Consider the following 17633-nt stretch of genomic DNA (forward strand, 5'->3'; position numbering starts at 1 on the left):
GCTCTCCAAAAATGCATACAGCTAGCTGAGAGTCCACGGGAGGAAGGCGAGAGCAGCAATACCACAGCTGTTTGAAAGCCAGATAACGGCAGATAAATTTTCAATTTCTGCTTTCCTCTCATATAAGTATTTGAAACAGAAAATAATTACCAACAATATATGCAGAAAGAATATTTGTCCTTTCTTAGCACAAGCAAACTATTAAAAACTACCCTTAACTATGTACGTGGTGAAATGGACCATATACTTCAAGTTAAGAACCTACAAACGTCTTACTTTCCCTGTGTTGTTTGTTAATTGTCTCTACCTCTGGACTCTGAGATCCCTGAGGGCAGAGACCATGGCCTGTTTATTTTATCCCAGTTTTGCTAATGGAGTGCCTGTCAAATACAGTTAATGAATTACCAACTGTTCACAAAGCTCAATGATACTGGTTTGGCTTGGGTTTCTCTGTAGGAATTTATGTCAACAGGACAACTAAGTGCTATTGCTTTTTCAGTGTTTGCCTATTTAAATTTTCAGAACTGCATCCCTTGATGAATTCTTCCCCTAACCTGGGTAGTTTAAGCATTAGTTGCAGTGTTTGAGAGTTTTAATGAAGAACACTTTAGGAATTTCGAGGCTTTTGGATTTTGGAATGTGAAAACTGTCCCCAAATTAACAAAAGGATTAAGAATGTTGAGTAAAAATAAACACAATGGATTTGATTTCACTTAACATACACATGAACCAACCAACAACAACAAAAACAAAAGCAGATGTTTCTAGGTTGAACAACTTATTGGATGTGACATCAGTCAGATGTCTAGGGGAAAGAGGTGGTTCAATGAGTAAACAGAGCAAAGGTTCCAAGTATTACAGAGCTTGGAAGAGAGCAAATCAAGCCTGAAATTGGACTGGTGTCTTTAAAATTGGCCACAGGGACCTGGAGAGAGAAATTCTAGCTAAGCTAAGGTAAAAACAAAGTGAAGCTAAGGAAAGAGTGTAGCCCTGGTTATCGTTTTGGACATTATACGTACATGGAGTTTGCATGTGGATGAATATGACTTACTGAGTTCTGGAAATCTCCTCATATTGTATTACGCTGGACCATGTGAACTTGCCTGTTTCATAGGTCAGAACTGGTTATATACTGACAATTTCATATGGTTCAACTTAGTATTAAATTATTTCTTGAACTCTAGCCTCTCAACTACAAGTGACAAAGACTGGATTAAAGTACTTACAGTATTAATGGCCAGTATTAAGTGTTTTCAATGGCCAGGAGCTATTCCAAGTGCTCAACAGATCACCTGGTTTAACCCTAACAGTAACCTGTAGATGTTGGAACTGTTACTATTCCCGTTTCGTAGGACGAAGAGCTGAGGTATGGAAAAGTCATGTACGTTGCCCAAAGTCATACAAATAGTAACTGGCCTATCAGGGATTTGAACCCAGAAGACCACTCCAGAGTCAGCATGCTTAAACACCACACTGCACAGCTCCACCTTCGTCTACTGGCATGGCTTCCAGCCAGTCACTGGACCTCTCTGAGGCTGTGTCCTCATCTGTAAAATGGAGGTAAATGCCATATTGCTAGATAAACGAGGCCGAGCGTGAATTCTATGGAAAACACAGGATATTAATAAGTATTACAGAGCAAAAAAGGAGCTCTGGTGGCACAGTGGTTAAGTGCTCGGCTGCCAACCAAAAGGTCTGTAATTCGAACCCACCAGCAGCCCCAGTGGGAAAAAGATGTGGCAGTCTGCTTCCATAAGGATTACAGCCTTGGAAACCTTATGGGGCTGTTTTACTCTACCTATAGGCTCGCTATGAGTCAGAATCGATGGATTTGGTTTATACAGCAAAATGGTACTGCTGTAGTCAAATAATTTTAGGAAATGTGAAGCTCAAAAAAGATAAACTGCCTTTTATTAAAAACTGCAAGATCTCTCAGGGCTGCCTTTAACATACCCATATATGGAAAGTATTTCCTTATCATATTTGATTCGTGGAACCCATCTGAAGAGCATTTTGAGGGACTATTGCTCCAAGAATCGCACTTCAGGAAAGGCTGTTATATTGTAACATTTCTGTTTGTTTTAACTGCTGGTTTTCTTTTGTTTATGTTTCTGTATTATTGTTGTGGCTTGTGCACAAGGATCAAGAAGCAAAGATCCAAGTCCAGGTCAACCCCCTGAAGAAAAATATTTATTTTTTTCTTTTGACCCATGGGTATAGAAGTTGCTATCACAAATGCAGAGAGCAAATGTCCCTGTGCTTTAGTCGGCATTTTTACTATCATGTTGTGTTTATGTGGGATTTGAAACAATTTTTGGTGTGGATGGAATAGTACTATAATGTAAGATTGTTATATATGGCCCTCTAAATAGTTAGGCAGGAGTGCTAGTGATGCAAGTGTGAAGCGCTCAGCTGCTAAGAGGTTGAGTCAAACCCACTCAGTGGCTCTTCAGGAGAAAAGACCTGGCAATCTACCTTGTTGAAGATTAAAGCCCAAAAAACTCTATGGGGCAGTTCTAGCTCTACTCAGTCACATGGAGTCACTATGAATCAGAATCAAACTGACAGCCCCAGACAACAACACAACAACAAGTAGCGAGGAAACCAAGATCACCAAAAAGTGAAGGCCCTCCTACTGCTACTTACCAATAATTATTTAAAATAATAATAATAATAAAGCCAAAGACAGCGAGAAACAGAGAAATCAAGGGTGTCTGGAAGGTGTGAACACGCTCCGTTGAGGGTTTTGCTGGCTGAGAGGCTAACGTAACTAAAGCACAAGGTCAGTGTATTGAGGAATAAGGTGTCATTCTTGAGGTAGAAAAAGGTCAAACATTGCAAAGGAAGAAACGCAAGCATGACGTACATTGTATTACCTCTTTAAGGTTATAGCATAGATATTTCAGGCAACTGAACACGGTATGGGTGAAGCCTATGAACCTGGACAGCTCTCTAGTAATGTAGAATTAAACACTTCTACTTGGTAACTGGGATTTGGAGTTCTTAGTAATTTCTTTAATTATTTACTCTAGCAAATTCTTTAAAATTTGTAATATTTAAATTTGGTTTGGCATAGGTGAAAAGAAAACAAGGAAGTTACTAAGGAGGAAAAGCCATCTGCTCAAGATGGCCAGAGATACGTTGTTCAACGTTCTGTCTTTATAGCAAACTGACTGTAGATATGCACCACAGAAATAAAAACGTTTTTACTGTACCCAAAACACTCCTAATTATTGGCAACAAGAGCTGAGTTTTCATCCAGTGTAATTCTATGAGCTGTTTCTGACAGTTAGAAAGGCAGAAGTATTGGATCTTTCACAAACACAAACCAGTCATTTCCAAACCATTCAAAGTATGACTTAAGTCCCCAAGGAGGATGAACTAAGTTTAAAATCTCGTATTTTAATCTATTTCTACATTATTTAAAACTGATGTTAGTTTGTTTTTATGATTAGAAGCAGTTGTTTGGATTTTTTCAGGCCAAAAACATTTTTTGCTTAATTATTTACTTATTGTGGGCAAAACTTTCTTTTCACTATGGAATGGGAAAGAAGCCTTGGTGGTGCAGTGGTTAAAGTGCTCGGCTGTTAACCAAAAGATCAGCGGTTTGAACCCACCAGCTGCTCCCCAGCAGAAAGATGTGATCTGCTTCCATGAAGATTTACAGCCTTGGAAACCCTATTAGGCAGTTCTACTGTCCTATAGGGTCGCTATGAGTTGGAATGGACTCTACAGCAATGGGTTTGGATTTTTTTTTTTTTTTCCTAATGGTATGGGAGGTATGAGGAAAAAGATAAAGACAATCTAACTGAAAAATAATAACAGCCTTACTGTTATTATAAAATAGAAAAAAATATTATTAGCATACAATCCAAACATAATTTTTGCATTTTTAAAAACACATTTAGAACTACGGAGTTATAACATTCAGGCTATGTTTTTAAATCCCTTATTTTAAAAATGAAGAAACATTTGTCCAGAGAAGCGAAGTAAAATTCCAAGTCTTGTGGCTGTTAAGATGAAAGCTGAGAACAGAACCAGCTTCCTGGCTTCAGCTTCAGTGCTGTTTACACTGAACAACGTGTGGTTTTTTCCAACCGGCTCTGGAGGTCTCCGGGTCCACACTGAGTTAAAGCAATATACTTTAGGAGTGTGTGTGTATGTATGCGTGTGTGTGTGTGTGTGTGCATGTAAACATGCATGCAAAATATCTGTGTACACAAGAACATGTGTGTCTAAACAGCTGTGTCCACTAGATCGTGTCAATTTATGAGCATACTGAATGAGTGGACTGGATGGTGGTGTGTAGTGTTCAGGGTCTTGGGAGAAAACAAATGGTACTTAAGCTGAGCTTAAGGAGAGTTTAAAGAAGGGGAGTCCCTGGGTGGTGTAAATGGTTAGCATGCTCGGTTGTTACCAAAGGATTGGAGGTCTGAGTCCACCCTAAAGCCTCCTCAGAAGAAAGGCCTGCTGACCCACTTAGGAAATTAGCCATTAAATTAGCCATTGAAAACCCTACGGAACACAGTTCTACTGTGACACACATGGGTCACCGCGAGTTGGAATCGGCTCAATGGGAAGTGGTTTGGTTAATAAAGGAGCTATTTACAAAGATGTAGGGAACTCACAAGAAAATGTTGAGTTGCCTGAACTAAGGGCTAAGGTGAGGTTTCCAGAACCCAAAGACAGGAGTTCTGTGGAGAGCTGTCTGGCATGAGATGAGTGAATTTCACTCTTCAGTGCCTTCCCATCTCCTGACAAAGTCACCCATTGACCCAAACCAACCAGAAACTAGACAGCAAGCGTGCTGGTTGACCCACAAAGGCCAGCTTACAGGGGCAGGGGAGGGCGAAGATTGGATCGGAGGGTGAAATGAAATATAACCTTTGCTGCGTATAGGTGTGTGTGTGAGAAAGAGAGAGAGTGAGAGAGAAAGAGAGAAAAATGTGAAAAGAGGCTATTGCTCTTTGTGTGAAAATTGAATAAATAGGAAACCATTGTAAAATTAAAGCTGCTGCAGCTTATCCTGTCTCACAGTTGAATTAGTGCTGTTTAAGAACACCTTTTAGTTCCCGTGAGAAGTCAAGCAGCAAGCCATTCTGGAAAGTCTATTAGTACACAGGAAAGGAGAAGCGCTCCTACCACTCCGGGTAATGATGGGACCAGCGGAGAGGACCGCGTTTCCAGAAGTGCTCTGAGGGCTCCAGGTTGTCCTCCTCCCCGCATCTCTCCTTTCTCTGTGGCCGCAAATCTGAGGTGTTAATGAAAACAAATGAAATTCCACACCTGCACAAAACTGTTTCTTTATGGCCATTTGGAAAGCAGATTCTTTCGGAAGGGATACCACGTGTTTAATTTTATTAATTTCCTTCTGTGCGTTTAATTACTTTGCATACAATTGCTACTGTGTTTCCTATCCTGGCTTGGGCTACATTTCTTATTTCCTCTTGCTTTCGTGGTGCTTTGCCTCATTAATTTACATAGCTCAATGGCTCTCCTGAAAAAGAGCTGTGTTTATCAAATTTTTCTACTTTTATTTCTCTCCAGCCTTTAATAAATCCTTCCCTGAAATGTTAGTCAGCACAGGGCCAAGGTAATGTGGACTGTCCATTTAACCCAATCTGTATAGCTGGCTGGTTAGGACCAAAGTAATCAATGAATGTGAAGAGATATCTCCCCATTTATACATGCATCTAGAATAAACAAACATATTAAAGTTATTTCCAATTTTATAAAACCATGCTTGCATTTTTCTCAGGTCAATATTGATGTGACCCCAAGGGGGCCTGTCAGAAATAGAATTTGTTTTCTGTACACTGATAAATGGATCTGCATTTTAATGTTGGCTGTGCGCAGCTGCAGGTCCCTAGGTGGTGCAAATGGTTTGCAATTGGCCGCTTACCTAAAAGTTGGTGGTTCAAACCCACCCATGGAAGAAAGGCCTGCCAATGCTTCTGCTAAGGTTCAGCTAAGAAAACCCCATGGAGCAGTCTATTCTGTAACACATGGGGTCACTATGACCTGGGATTGACTCAATGGCAACAAGTCTGGTTTTTGGTTTTGGTTTGCAATCTAGATCTACATCTTTCATAGCTTTTAGCGCAGAGAGATTCTGAGGGGTTCCTGGATCATCTGGCCCCAATCTACCTTTCTGTCACCAACCTGTAACCCTCTTCCCATCATTCCCTACTGTGCTCCAGCCTTACTGAAGGAATGGAAGTTCCCTAACCAGCCTGTTTTACATGTTTGTGACTTGGACATAGAGTGTCCTTCATACCTTTAATTTTGTCCCTTTGTGTTCATCCATCTTCAAAGTCACAGCTCAAGGTTAATCCCTTCTACCAATCCTCCCAAGTTCTCCCCCATCTCCCTCACAATGGAGATAATACACACACACATACATATAATCTCCATATATATGTATGTCTTTGCACCATAAATTTTTTATCTTATTTTCTTCCATGACTATCTCATGCTCCTAAAGTATAAACTAAATTAATTCAGAATACATGCATGCTTCAGCCCTGCAGCCCCAGTAAAATGCTTGGCATGAAGTAGGTATACAATAGATGTTTACTGGATGAGTGAGTAAATCCTGTTTCAAGTTGTTTGACCTGATGCTACACAATATATAGAAATTGATTGCTAACATTTGATAACCCTTCAGATTACATCAATTCCACAGTTTAAAACAAAGTTGCAAAAACATACTGGCATGAGGAGGGGGCAGTCGTCGGCTCTGCAGAGCTTCGTGACACAGTGCAGGAAGACGGTGGACGTTTTCTGGTTCTTGTGTTTCACAAATCGGAACACTTCAAATGAAAACCGGCCCTGCTGGCTTCGGCCGTTTTCAATGACGGTGGTCTGAGGATCTTTGTCGCAGCTGCGTTTTAGGGAGGTGAAAACAGGACATCACTGGAAAGCACCAAACTGCTGGGCTTGTATATTCATGTCTGCCGTACTAAGGGAACTCCATTATAGGAACAGCTAACAAAACCATACCGCCTTACAAACGCTTATAAGAGCATACACCAACTCAATAGAGATGGCAAGAGTGACGTAGACTGTCAAATCGAAACAGAAACATTTGTGATTATAATCAAACCCACTGCGGGCGGTCGAGTCGACTCTGACTCATAGCGACCGTATAGCTCACGGCAGAACTGCCCCACAGGGTTTCCCAGGCTGTACATCTTTACGGGAAAAGACAGCCACATCTTCCTCCTGCAGAGTGGATGGTGGGTTCGAGCCACCGACCTTTCCGTTAGCAGTCCAGCACTTTTCAACCTCTGCACCCCCAGGGGTCTCTTCTGATTATAACATTGCCGTAAAATTTTATAGGAATTAGATTTTCATATAGTTTAAAAATCTAAACAATTACATATATATAAATATATATATAGTAAAAAGCCTCAGTCACTCCCATCTTTGCCCTTGTTCACATCTATTCCACATATACATACAATCCCTGCAAGAGGTGATCACGTTAATTATTTTACCCTCCCAGGGTGTATGTCAATGTATGCAGAAGGAATATCTTCTTATTGTTGCCCCTTTTAAACAAAGGATAGCATACTAGCTACACTATTTTGTAACTTGCCTTTTTTTTTAATTTAGCGAAGTATCTTAGAGATTTTTCCATTTCAATGTTTAGAGAGCCTCCTCAATCTTTTCCACAGCTCCATAGTATTCCACTGTGCAGATGTTCCCTATTCATGTACCCTTGGATTGTTTTGAGTCTTTGCTTTCTACAAACAGTGCAATAATAAACAGCCTGTACATAAACTGTTTTGAACGTGTGCAGGGTTATTTGTAGAAGGTCTCTGGAGGATCCAACGGATAGTGCCACATTGCCCTCCATAAGGGTTGTTCTACATCGACAAAGTTGAAGCCCTACTTCATGCTGATCTGAACTGCTTTTGTTAACACTCTCACAAATTTTGGAATTTCTAGGTTTTCCTTTTATCCTACTTTCACTGAAAGTGGAGTTTGGAGAAATTTTTTAGCTCCCCATTTTATTCTCTATAGTTTCCAATAAGAAAAATGAGAAGCTTCAGAAGTAGGACACCACCGTGATCATATTCCAGGTTATCAATGTGTGATCATTGTGACACTTCAGAAAATAAGAAAAACATCCAAACAAAATGATCCACAATGCTACATAAATAACCACTGTGGACCTTTCAACGTATTTCCTTATAGTCTCTTCTGTCTGTTCGTTGTTAGCACCGTCTAGTGGTTCTGACCCATAGTGACCCCACGTACAACAGAAAGAAATGCTGCCCGGTCCTGTGCCATCCTCACAATCGTTGTTATGCTTCAGCCCATTTGGTGCAGCTACTGTGTCAATCCATCTCATGCAGAGTCTTTTTCGTGGACTCTCTATTTTATCAAGCATGATGCCCTTCTCCAGGGACTGATTCCTTCTTATAACTTGTCCAAAGTATATGAGACATAGTCTCTCCATCCTCTCCACTAAGGAGCATTCTCGCTGTACTTCTTCCAAGACAGATTTGTTCATTCTTTTGGCCGTCCATGGTATATTCAATATTCTTCACCAACACCATAATTCAAAGGCATCAATTCTTCTGTCTTCCCTATTTATTGTCCAGCTTTTGCACGCATAGGAGACAACCCATGGCTTGGGTCAGGTGCACCTTGGTCTTCAAAGTGACATCTTTGCTTTTTAAATCTTCAAAGAGGTCTTTTGCAGAGATTTGACCAATGCAATGGGTTTTTTAATTTTTTTATTTCTGTCTGTATTTTATATAAATAAGGCCTATTGCACATACAATTGTGTATGATGAGTCATTCGCTTTGTATTTTAATGATTTTTTTTTTCAACTTTATAAGTAACTTTATGGAGCCATGGTGGCATAGTGGTTAAGTGCTATCACTGCTAACCAAAAGATGGGCAGTTCAAATCCACCAGCCGCTCCCTGGAAACCCTGTGGGGCAATTCTACCCTGTCCTACAGGGTTACTATGTGTCAGAATCCACCCAACAACAGTGGGTTTGGTGGGTTTTTTTTTTTTTAAGTAACTTTATATGATTGTAGCGTCAGTGTGATCCCTCTAGCCATCTTGTCCTTGCTGATATCCAGTTTGCTCCCAGGTTTTACTGTTCTAAACATCACTGATAGACTAGAGCATTGTATTTTAGAATATGCTTCCAAACTTGCAAACATGGAATCAGAGAATATGAAATCTTTTAAAGCTTCTGACACATCTTGACATTTTTTCCCAGAAATGCTGCCAAAATTAACACTTCCAGCAATAGGATATGAGTGTGAGCTTGACCATACCCTCTGAACATCATCTTAACCTTGGTCAGCCAATGAAACCCATTCTTTTGGTTTCCCATCATATTATTCCCATCATGTGTCAATAAGCTGCAGTTAACTGAGCCAACCGAGCCAAGTGCATTTCATAAGCATGATTAGAAGCCATTGCTTTACTCTTCTGTCTATTCTACTGCCAGATAAAAAATGCTGCAAGGGGACTGGGATGATTGAATGTTTTTATGATCAATGTCTCCTTTTCCCCCAATGTAGATTACATTCACTCTGTCACTGGCTGTTGGGGAATGAATTTGAAGTTATTGGTTCTGATAGAAAAGGAGTAGTAGGCATATTATATGTTCATATTAAATATGGATAAATGAACAAAAGCCTTTTGGGGTCTAAATTACCCAGATCATTACTTGACTTTACTCTCCTCTTGACATCTGATGAGATGGTCTAGCTGCAGATAGGTAGTGATCTCCTACTACCCTTCTCTTATTGACAATACCCTAACCACGCTTTTCCTAAGACAGGGAAATCTCCCCGCACCTCCAAAACATGAATAAAACCTCTTTGATGGAACTAACTTGCTTGCAACTCTCATTCAGCAATAACATTATGAGGATTTTGAGTTGAAAATTGTTCTTGACCTTTATAAAAAAAAAAAATACTTCCGGCTTTATAAGGACTAAAAGTTCAAAGTGTAAAACTTTAAATTCAAAAGCTATAGAAGTGTCCTCTCGTTTGTTTTTCTGACTTAGATTTTCCATTTCAATGAATTGTAACTTGGTCTTTGGTGTCTATACGAGATTTAGCCACATACCTAAGGAAGAGATCATACCGTATACCGTCATTTGGGTTCCCCGATGGCGTGGTGTAGCAATAATCCATTAAGACATTCCATCTGCACAAGGGGGTAAGCATAATCTAGATGAGAATCTACTTTTGGGTGTTAGTTAATAACCCAAGGAAATAAATATTGACAAACCCCTTACGACAGGAAGTACAGTTTTATATTAGCTGCTATTTGCAGAGCCTTCTTGTTTATTAGAACTTTTTCCTAACCTCAAGGTGTTTAAAAGTCTGCAACAAAGAACTGCCATCCCCACATCGAGTGGAGTTAAGAGGAATGCCTCAAAGATACTTGTGCTAGCTAGCAGCATTAAGATATTTCCATACAAAGCAACCAAATGGTCAAAGTTTGAAAAAAACAAAACCCCAAAGTGAGCTACATTGATGCTTAGGTTCACTGCCAACAATAACCTTTTGTTTCTAGAAGTTTACTGTCTCTAACAGAAGACAGGGAATGTCAGAGTTCTAAATACAGCAAAGGAGTTTGGGACATAAATTATACTGTAAATTATGCCACAATCAGTGGAGGGAATGTTGGAGTACAATACAGACACTGGATTTAGGTAGAAGAAAGCACCAAGGCAAACACTCAGCCTTCATCCACAAGGCCTGAGTATGCTTCCGTTTACACTCGACCTCATGCTAACCCTGGGTGTTATCAAAAATAGAGTGTAACCAATAGGATGTGATTACCAAGAAAAAGAAAAACAATTCTGTATTAAGTGAAAAAAAAAAAAAAAAAGTCAAGGAATCATATATTTCCAAAGACAGTATACCAGGAAAAAAGAAAGGGAAAAGGTAAAATAGAACCACATTTCTAGACTATACCAATTTCTTCAGGATGCAGAATGTAAAGAACAATGCAGAAAGAAATGCAAAATAAAACATTTACAAACATGTCTTTTTAGGGTAGGACCGAACCTCTAGCTTTCGAATTCCCTTTCAGTTTTGACCAAGACTGCATTTTCAAAGTAGACGATGCATTTTGTTCTCTGCAGAGATGTTTCATGGGATTGATTTATATAATCCTGGCCCAGACCCTTATGCCGAGAGTCTTCACTTTTTATTAAAAGAATATCAAAGAGTCACATACATACAGAAAAGTGCATAAATCCTAAGTGTTCGCGAAGTGACCGTATCTGGTTAATCACCTTTCAGGTGAAGAAACAGAACATTCTGACACCCCAGGTCTCCACAGGCCCCTTCCGGTCACGATCCTGCCGTCTTGACGGGAAGAATTCTTATTTTCCAATTAATGACATAAAATGAGTGTCACCCCTTAATCTTTGCAATTTGTTGTTGTTGTTATTTTTTTTCTGTTTATTAGCCCGCCTAAATTGTGTGGCAATGGTAGCATTTTTTAATAGAATTTTAAAGTGAATGAGCTAACTTTCTGATTTGTGAGGCTTCAGAGCAACCAAATTGTTTTAAGTGACAAAAGATAAAAAAAAAAAAAAAAAAGCATGTAAAAATACCTGCCATCCAGATTGGTGGCTTCTACAGCTGCAAATACTTTGGTTTTCAAGGGTAATCCTATGCTTGGGATAATTAACTGCTCTTTGTAGGTTGAATCCTAATGAAAAAATCAACAAAATTAATGTATCACATATCCCAGCAACAGCACATTTACCACTTAAAGCAACAACATTATAGGGAAAAAAAGAAGGAGCAAATCAACATTTTAAAATGCCACATGAATCTACAGAGCCAGCAGCAAAAAGGGTGTAGTTAGTTCTCTGGTGTTTGACAGAACGGCTCTTAAACCATATCTGTGTAACAACTTAATTTTCATGCATAAATGTTTTTCCTTCCGTTCCTTTACCTTATATTGTGGTTAATAATTCATTTTATTTAAATGATAAGCAGTGGCTAATAGTCAGTGGGTAACACTAATTTAAAAGTCATTATCCAGTTTATTTAAATTAATATTCCATTTACTTAAATCATATTTAGCAATTAATATCAATGTATTTAGATCAATATTCCATTTACTTAAATTGTGGTTAATATTCAGCTTATTTAAATTATATCTACTTAAGTTGAAGCCCTTTACTGTTGGAGTTGAAGGTCTGTACACACTTGGTAATCTCTCATTTACCCAAAATCACTTATATTGCAATAGGAAATGACCAAAATTTAATAGAAAAAAACAAAAGACACCAATATGCTCTCCGAGTTGCAAAATGCATGCCGTTGAGTACTATTGAAGGAAGTCTCAGGCTTTCATTTTAAGCTCTTATCCTTATTTTAGCCATTTTTAGAAAGCTTACTGATTTCACTCCCTGATACAGCAGATCAGAAAAAACTGAGAAATGACCATTTTAATTTGATAATAAAGGAAAAAGTGTACAATGGAAAAAAAACTAAATTTAAGCAGTCTGAAGTCATTCAGCATAGGGACAAATTGTTACCCCAAAACTTAGTAACTCTAAATATATTATTGTTTTGCTACAAAGGGAAGTTTTGGATGTTCATTATGAAATCGCAAAGTCACTCAGGAAAGTTGAAAGATGGAGCGTACTCTGTTTAGGAAGGTTGGGAAGAACAAAATACATTTTGAAAATTTTTATTATTAAGACGATAATACTTTGGATGCTTCGTTTATGAAGAAATTGCATTTATGTGGATCATTTCATTCCCAGATAAAACCAGGTAGATGAGGGGTTATGTGCTATGTTTGGAAACCATTACCTTTTAGTCTTTTATTTCCTGTGTTTCAGTAGTAAGCGATTATAGTTTTTCTAACCATTTCTGATAGGTAATTTTTTTTTTACAAATTTTTTATTGTTGCAATGGTATAATAGTAGGTAGTATCTTTATTTAATTATCTTTTGGCTCCCTTTTCCAACTTCTGTAGCTACTCTATACTTCATTAACTCTACAGCTCTTTCATCTTATACTTGCATTGGTATTGCCCAGAAGAATGCTCACTTTTTTACAAGTATTATAACTGGGTCATCTGCAAATGATATATGATCTAGCTGTGGCTTAGTCATAAATCATCATTTTTTTTTTCTGAAATGGCATTTGAGAGGTATGTTCTCTTTCTTGTGCCATTTGCTTTTTCTCTTAGAACCACGTGTCCTTAAAATTAAATCTATTTTATATTTTTCTCTAACTTTTAAAAATATTTTTAGTCTCAAACTCTATTTCAGATTTACCGTTTCTGTACTCACTTACCAAAAAAAAAAAAAAAATCATTGCCGTCCAGTCAATTGTGACTCAGAAGATACAATATTTTGATACAACTCAAATACACGAAGGCCTCTTTACTTCCCATTTATGCACAGGAGAAAACTGCTGTATTTATATTACACCAAACTAAGGACACAGTTCAACTTGAAATAACCTTCATATATGGGAAATACATAGTCGAAAATGTCATCGCTTGTTATCGTTATAATTATTGATTCTCAGGGCACCTAGAAATTAACGGTTGTGCTGGATCCAAATTGGGTACATATTTTCCTCTCTAAGTAACTAACCAGAGAACAAGAATACAGTGATACGCAACATCACACCTAAGGCTTAAAAGTCATAAGCCACTCACTGCATGGGAGATAGGAAGAAATGGCCCCCAGCAGTCATTAAATGATACTTCATTTTAAATGCTGCAATAAATTACATTTGGGTAAACAAGTGTTAAAGTGTTCCAAACAAATAATAAATACGATTTTGAATCAAATAAAATATACCAATTTTTTTCTAAAGAAAATTACTAATTGGTTAATATCCTACAACATGATAAGATACTATGATGGTGCCAGGTTCAAAAATTGTTTTATGGGGAAATGGTTGAATTTTATTTAAAAAATTGGTTTTTAAAATTTAATTTAATTTTGAATTTAACCACTAATATATTTTTATTGAAAATGACACCTATTTTGGTACAAGGTATTTCACTTACAGTATCATATCAAAAGTTGGTTACAGTTTTAAGAATTGAAATTCTAAGGTTATCAGAAAATTATAAAAATTCTCTGAAGGTGTATGTATGTTAACAACGGGCTACGATATGATTTCAAACGGTAAAGGAAAGGCCTTAACAACAAAGCTGTCCTCAAATGCACACTTTCAAATCTTGATTTTCTGCTTTTTCGGTAAGAGAATAGTTTCATTCCACAGAAAATAATGATATCATTAAGTGGTATGTGGATATATTTTTCATGTTTTTAAAATCTGGGATTCCCATCTTTGTTTCTCTCAATTATAAGAAATAATATTGAATCCCAAGCAGTCATCTCAGTTCTGCCTCAGAAAGAGTACACATATAAATCAACAGACAGAAACTTTCCAGTTTAAAGTTATTTATATAAATATTAGCCACAACAATAATACATAGCTCCCATAACAGGAACTAATATTGGCACATATTTGCTGAGTATTGTAGAACCAAGTAACTTGGCAGCTTCTCCTTGCAGAAGAAAGTTTGGAAATGACAGAAGAGCAATCTTCATTCCAGCACATTTTAATTTGTTGTTTAGAACTCTGTGGTGTCAGACTACAAACTTATAAACATGATTTTTTTAATGCCTTTGGAAAACACCCTGCTACAATATTTATAGCTCATTATATGCAAAGTACAAAGCACTGACTTTTAAATCAGTTGCATGAATTATAACTCAGTTCCATGATGACATGAATAATAATGCAAAAATCAGATTCATAATTTACAAAAATGTTGGTTGATAGATTGAAAAATTGATATTTAAATCAGACATTTAAAATGTATGAATAAAAATTTTTAATCAACGTGAAAATATCATTTGGGGGATTAATGTCACCGTTATAAATAGAAATCCATGTATTTTTCGCATTTTGCTGCCACTGTCCATATTTACATGACAAAAGTTTAAACAACCGTATGTAGTCATTCTGAATTATTTCAGATCAGACAGAATTGTCATCAGCCAAAACCTATATTGAAAATATTAACACATTCATCACCAAACGTGCCTCTCAGGGACTATCATTTGGGTTTCCCTTATCTTGTTATCACAAAAGTATCCTTCCCAAAATCTTGACCCTATGTCTACACACACACACACACACACAAATAAGTATACATATATGAATGTACGTAGATACGCTGAGTAACCATATGGAAACATTTATGATACAAAAGTTAAATCATTTAACAACTTTTAAAAAATAAAGTTTTGGGTGTGCTTTTATCAGGGACATATGAAAATGGCAGTAAAGAAGGAAAATGTTACCAAAGTACAACAAGGTTAATATGGCTTTCAGTAGATTTTTGTATAAAAGCCTTTCACTCCTCAGAACAGTGAAAGAGAAAATAACATCCTTCATCCATCAACTTACGTTATAAAGGAGCAGGTTCAAAGTGCTGACAAATGTGCCATTGTTCTCTCTCACGGAAATAGCAGCTGAGGACCTGACACAGATTTAGAAAAAGAAAAGCATTGATGAGATTTTAAATTAAAAGTTTCTGTTATAGCTGGCTGTTAGATTTCATCACTGAAACTCTTGAATAAGCCTGTTACACTTTTACTTAGTAGGGCATACTGTTTAAATCACTGAACAGGTAAATAATTAAAAAGAAAGAAGGACCAAGTAAAGTTATTCTTTATGATCTTTGGACTTAGCAATCCATCTTTTTGTATTTACTTTGCATTACATATTTGAGATTTTGGCAGGAAAACCTTATTTCATAAGAATTTGAATCCGTCTGCTGCCAATATACTTTCATCAGTCCCATTAGAAGAGAAGTTCCCGGAGAGCGGGGGATTCTGTTCAACTTTGTTCGGTTCTACAGCAACGTGTACCATATGAAACTTGTTGCCACCGAGTCGATTCTGACTTATAGCGACCCTACGGAACAGAGTAGAACTGCCCCGTAAGAGTTTCCCAGGAGCGCCTGGTGGATTCAAACTGCAGTCCTTTTGGTTAGCAGCCATAGCACTTCACCACTAAGCCACCAGGGTTTCCTGTGTAGCATACAGTGAGTATGTAACAAATGCTGGTTGAATATGTAAGTGAACCGACATAGACATTGCAGTTCAGGAATGAATGGGCAGGTATGGTGGTGAGAGATTGTGGCACCCTAACAACCTGCTTCCCTCTACACCTTTATCCTGTAGACCTGTATCCTTTTCCATATCAAAGTCTTACTTTCAATCAAGGTGTTTATCATCACTGTGCCATTAAAGCCAACTATGAATATTTTTGAACTGAAGCAAAATGTAGCTTCTGTGTTTCCTTGGGTTCCCTCATGACTATCATTAAATGATAAGTAGGTCTTCATGACATCAAACCTGAAAATTGGAGAGTTTTCACTCAATCATTCCATATTGTGTCAAAAATATTTGCCAAGTCTAGATGATTATGTAGTCATGAGATGGAACTCTGTCTTAGAGGATGTGCTAAGGGCTGTAACCTCAAGGGCCCAGGTCTTGACTCTGAGTCATGTCTCCTTTCCTGAGAATTATCAGCACCCATGTAGGGTCTGGGCAGCCAAGGGTGATGCCTCAGCAGGAGGCATGGAGACCCGGCTTCTAGAGCAGCAGAGTCCAATGGTGAGAGCATACAAGCACATGACAGAGAGGGAAGCCAGGCAGGATCCACTGACTTAGTGATCAAAACATGCAGGCACTGAAAACGTGATAGGGCCTTTTGATCCTGGCACTGGGTTTCTTAGGCAATTCTGAGGGGAACAAGGAGAACACAAGGCAGATGGCAGATGCCTGACTTTTAATGAATCCAGCACAGCAGAGTTTGAGCCAGTTTTAATTTAATTCGTATATATATCCTGAACTGTTGTTACGGGTCATATCAATGATATACATATACATATTAAACTTAATATAGTTCTTCTTACATTGTGTCAGTGCAGTCATTAACGAATCCTGCTATCTTCATAAATCCTTCAGGGACAAGAAGTGATTCCAATGTAATGGCAATGTGAGAAAGCAAGAGTAAAATGTAAACTTACGAAGCAAGCTGGGTATTATTAACCAGGTATTCCAGTGGATAACTACAACTAAATTTGTAAAGAAGCCCAGGTAGATAGCTGATGATTGTTGGTGGATCTGGGGTATCAATGTACCCTGAAATATTTCCTATTTGTACCGAAGATGCGTTTCCATAAGTGCTGACTCCAGGAACTGTGGATACCTGTTGGAATGGTAGATCAATTTCAGTGATAAAATGGCTATATATAAACCTGCTTACTTCGTAGGCAAAATAAAGACAGTAGACCACATGACTTCTAGGGCCTGTTTCACCTGTAATGTACCACGATTTTGAACTTATACACACATAATGCTATTCATATGTGATTATGTCTTTTAACTAAATGAAATTTTACATTTGTCAAAACCACTTTACTCATATTTCATAAATAAGAAAGGAGACAGAGCGTTACAACAAGTAACTGAAGAACAGTCACAGATAAAATCCAAACTTTGGGGCATGGTTTTTAAAACCCTTGTTAATCTGACCCTATTTTCCACTTTAAAGGAGTCGTGGTGGTGCAATG

At 37.9% G+C, this 17633-nt stretch overlaps 1 protein-coding gene across 1 annotated transcript in view; it reads right to left on the reverse strand.

Annotated features, from left to right (window-relative positions):
- ZPLD1 (zona pellucida like domain containing 1) overlaps nt 1-17633 on the reverse strand; it is a 49202-nt gene that overhangs the window by 13824 nt on the left and 17745 nt on the right. Inside the window, exons 3-8 of the mRNA XM_003418970.4 lie at nt 17088-17269; nt 15458-15530; nt 11611-11708; nt 10107-10187; nt 6712-6883; nt 5143-5251 (exon numbers count right to left, since the gene is read on the reverse strand). Of these exons, the coding sequence (XP_003419018.3) occupies nt 5143-5251; nt 6712-6883; nt 10107-10187; nt 11611-11708; nt 15458-15530; nt 17088-17269 (715 nt within the window). The remainder of the gene's footprint in view (nt 1-5142; nt 5252-6711; nt 6884-10106; nt 10188-11610; nt 11709-15457; nt 15531-17087; nt 17270-17633) is intronic.

The sequence above is a fragment of the Loxodonta africana genome, chromosome 20 (genome assembly GCF_030014295.1).
Source record: "Loxodonta africana isolate mLoxAfr1 chromosome 20, mLoxAfr1.hap2, whole genome shotgun sequence".
NCBI classification, from domain to species: Eukaryota; Metazoa; Chordata; class Mammalia; order Proboscidea; family Elephantidae; genus Loxodonta; species Loxodonta africana.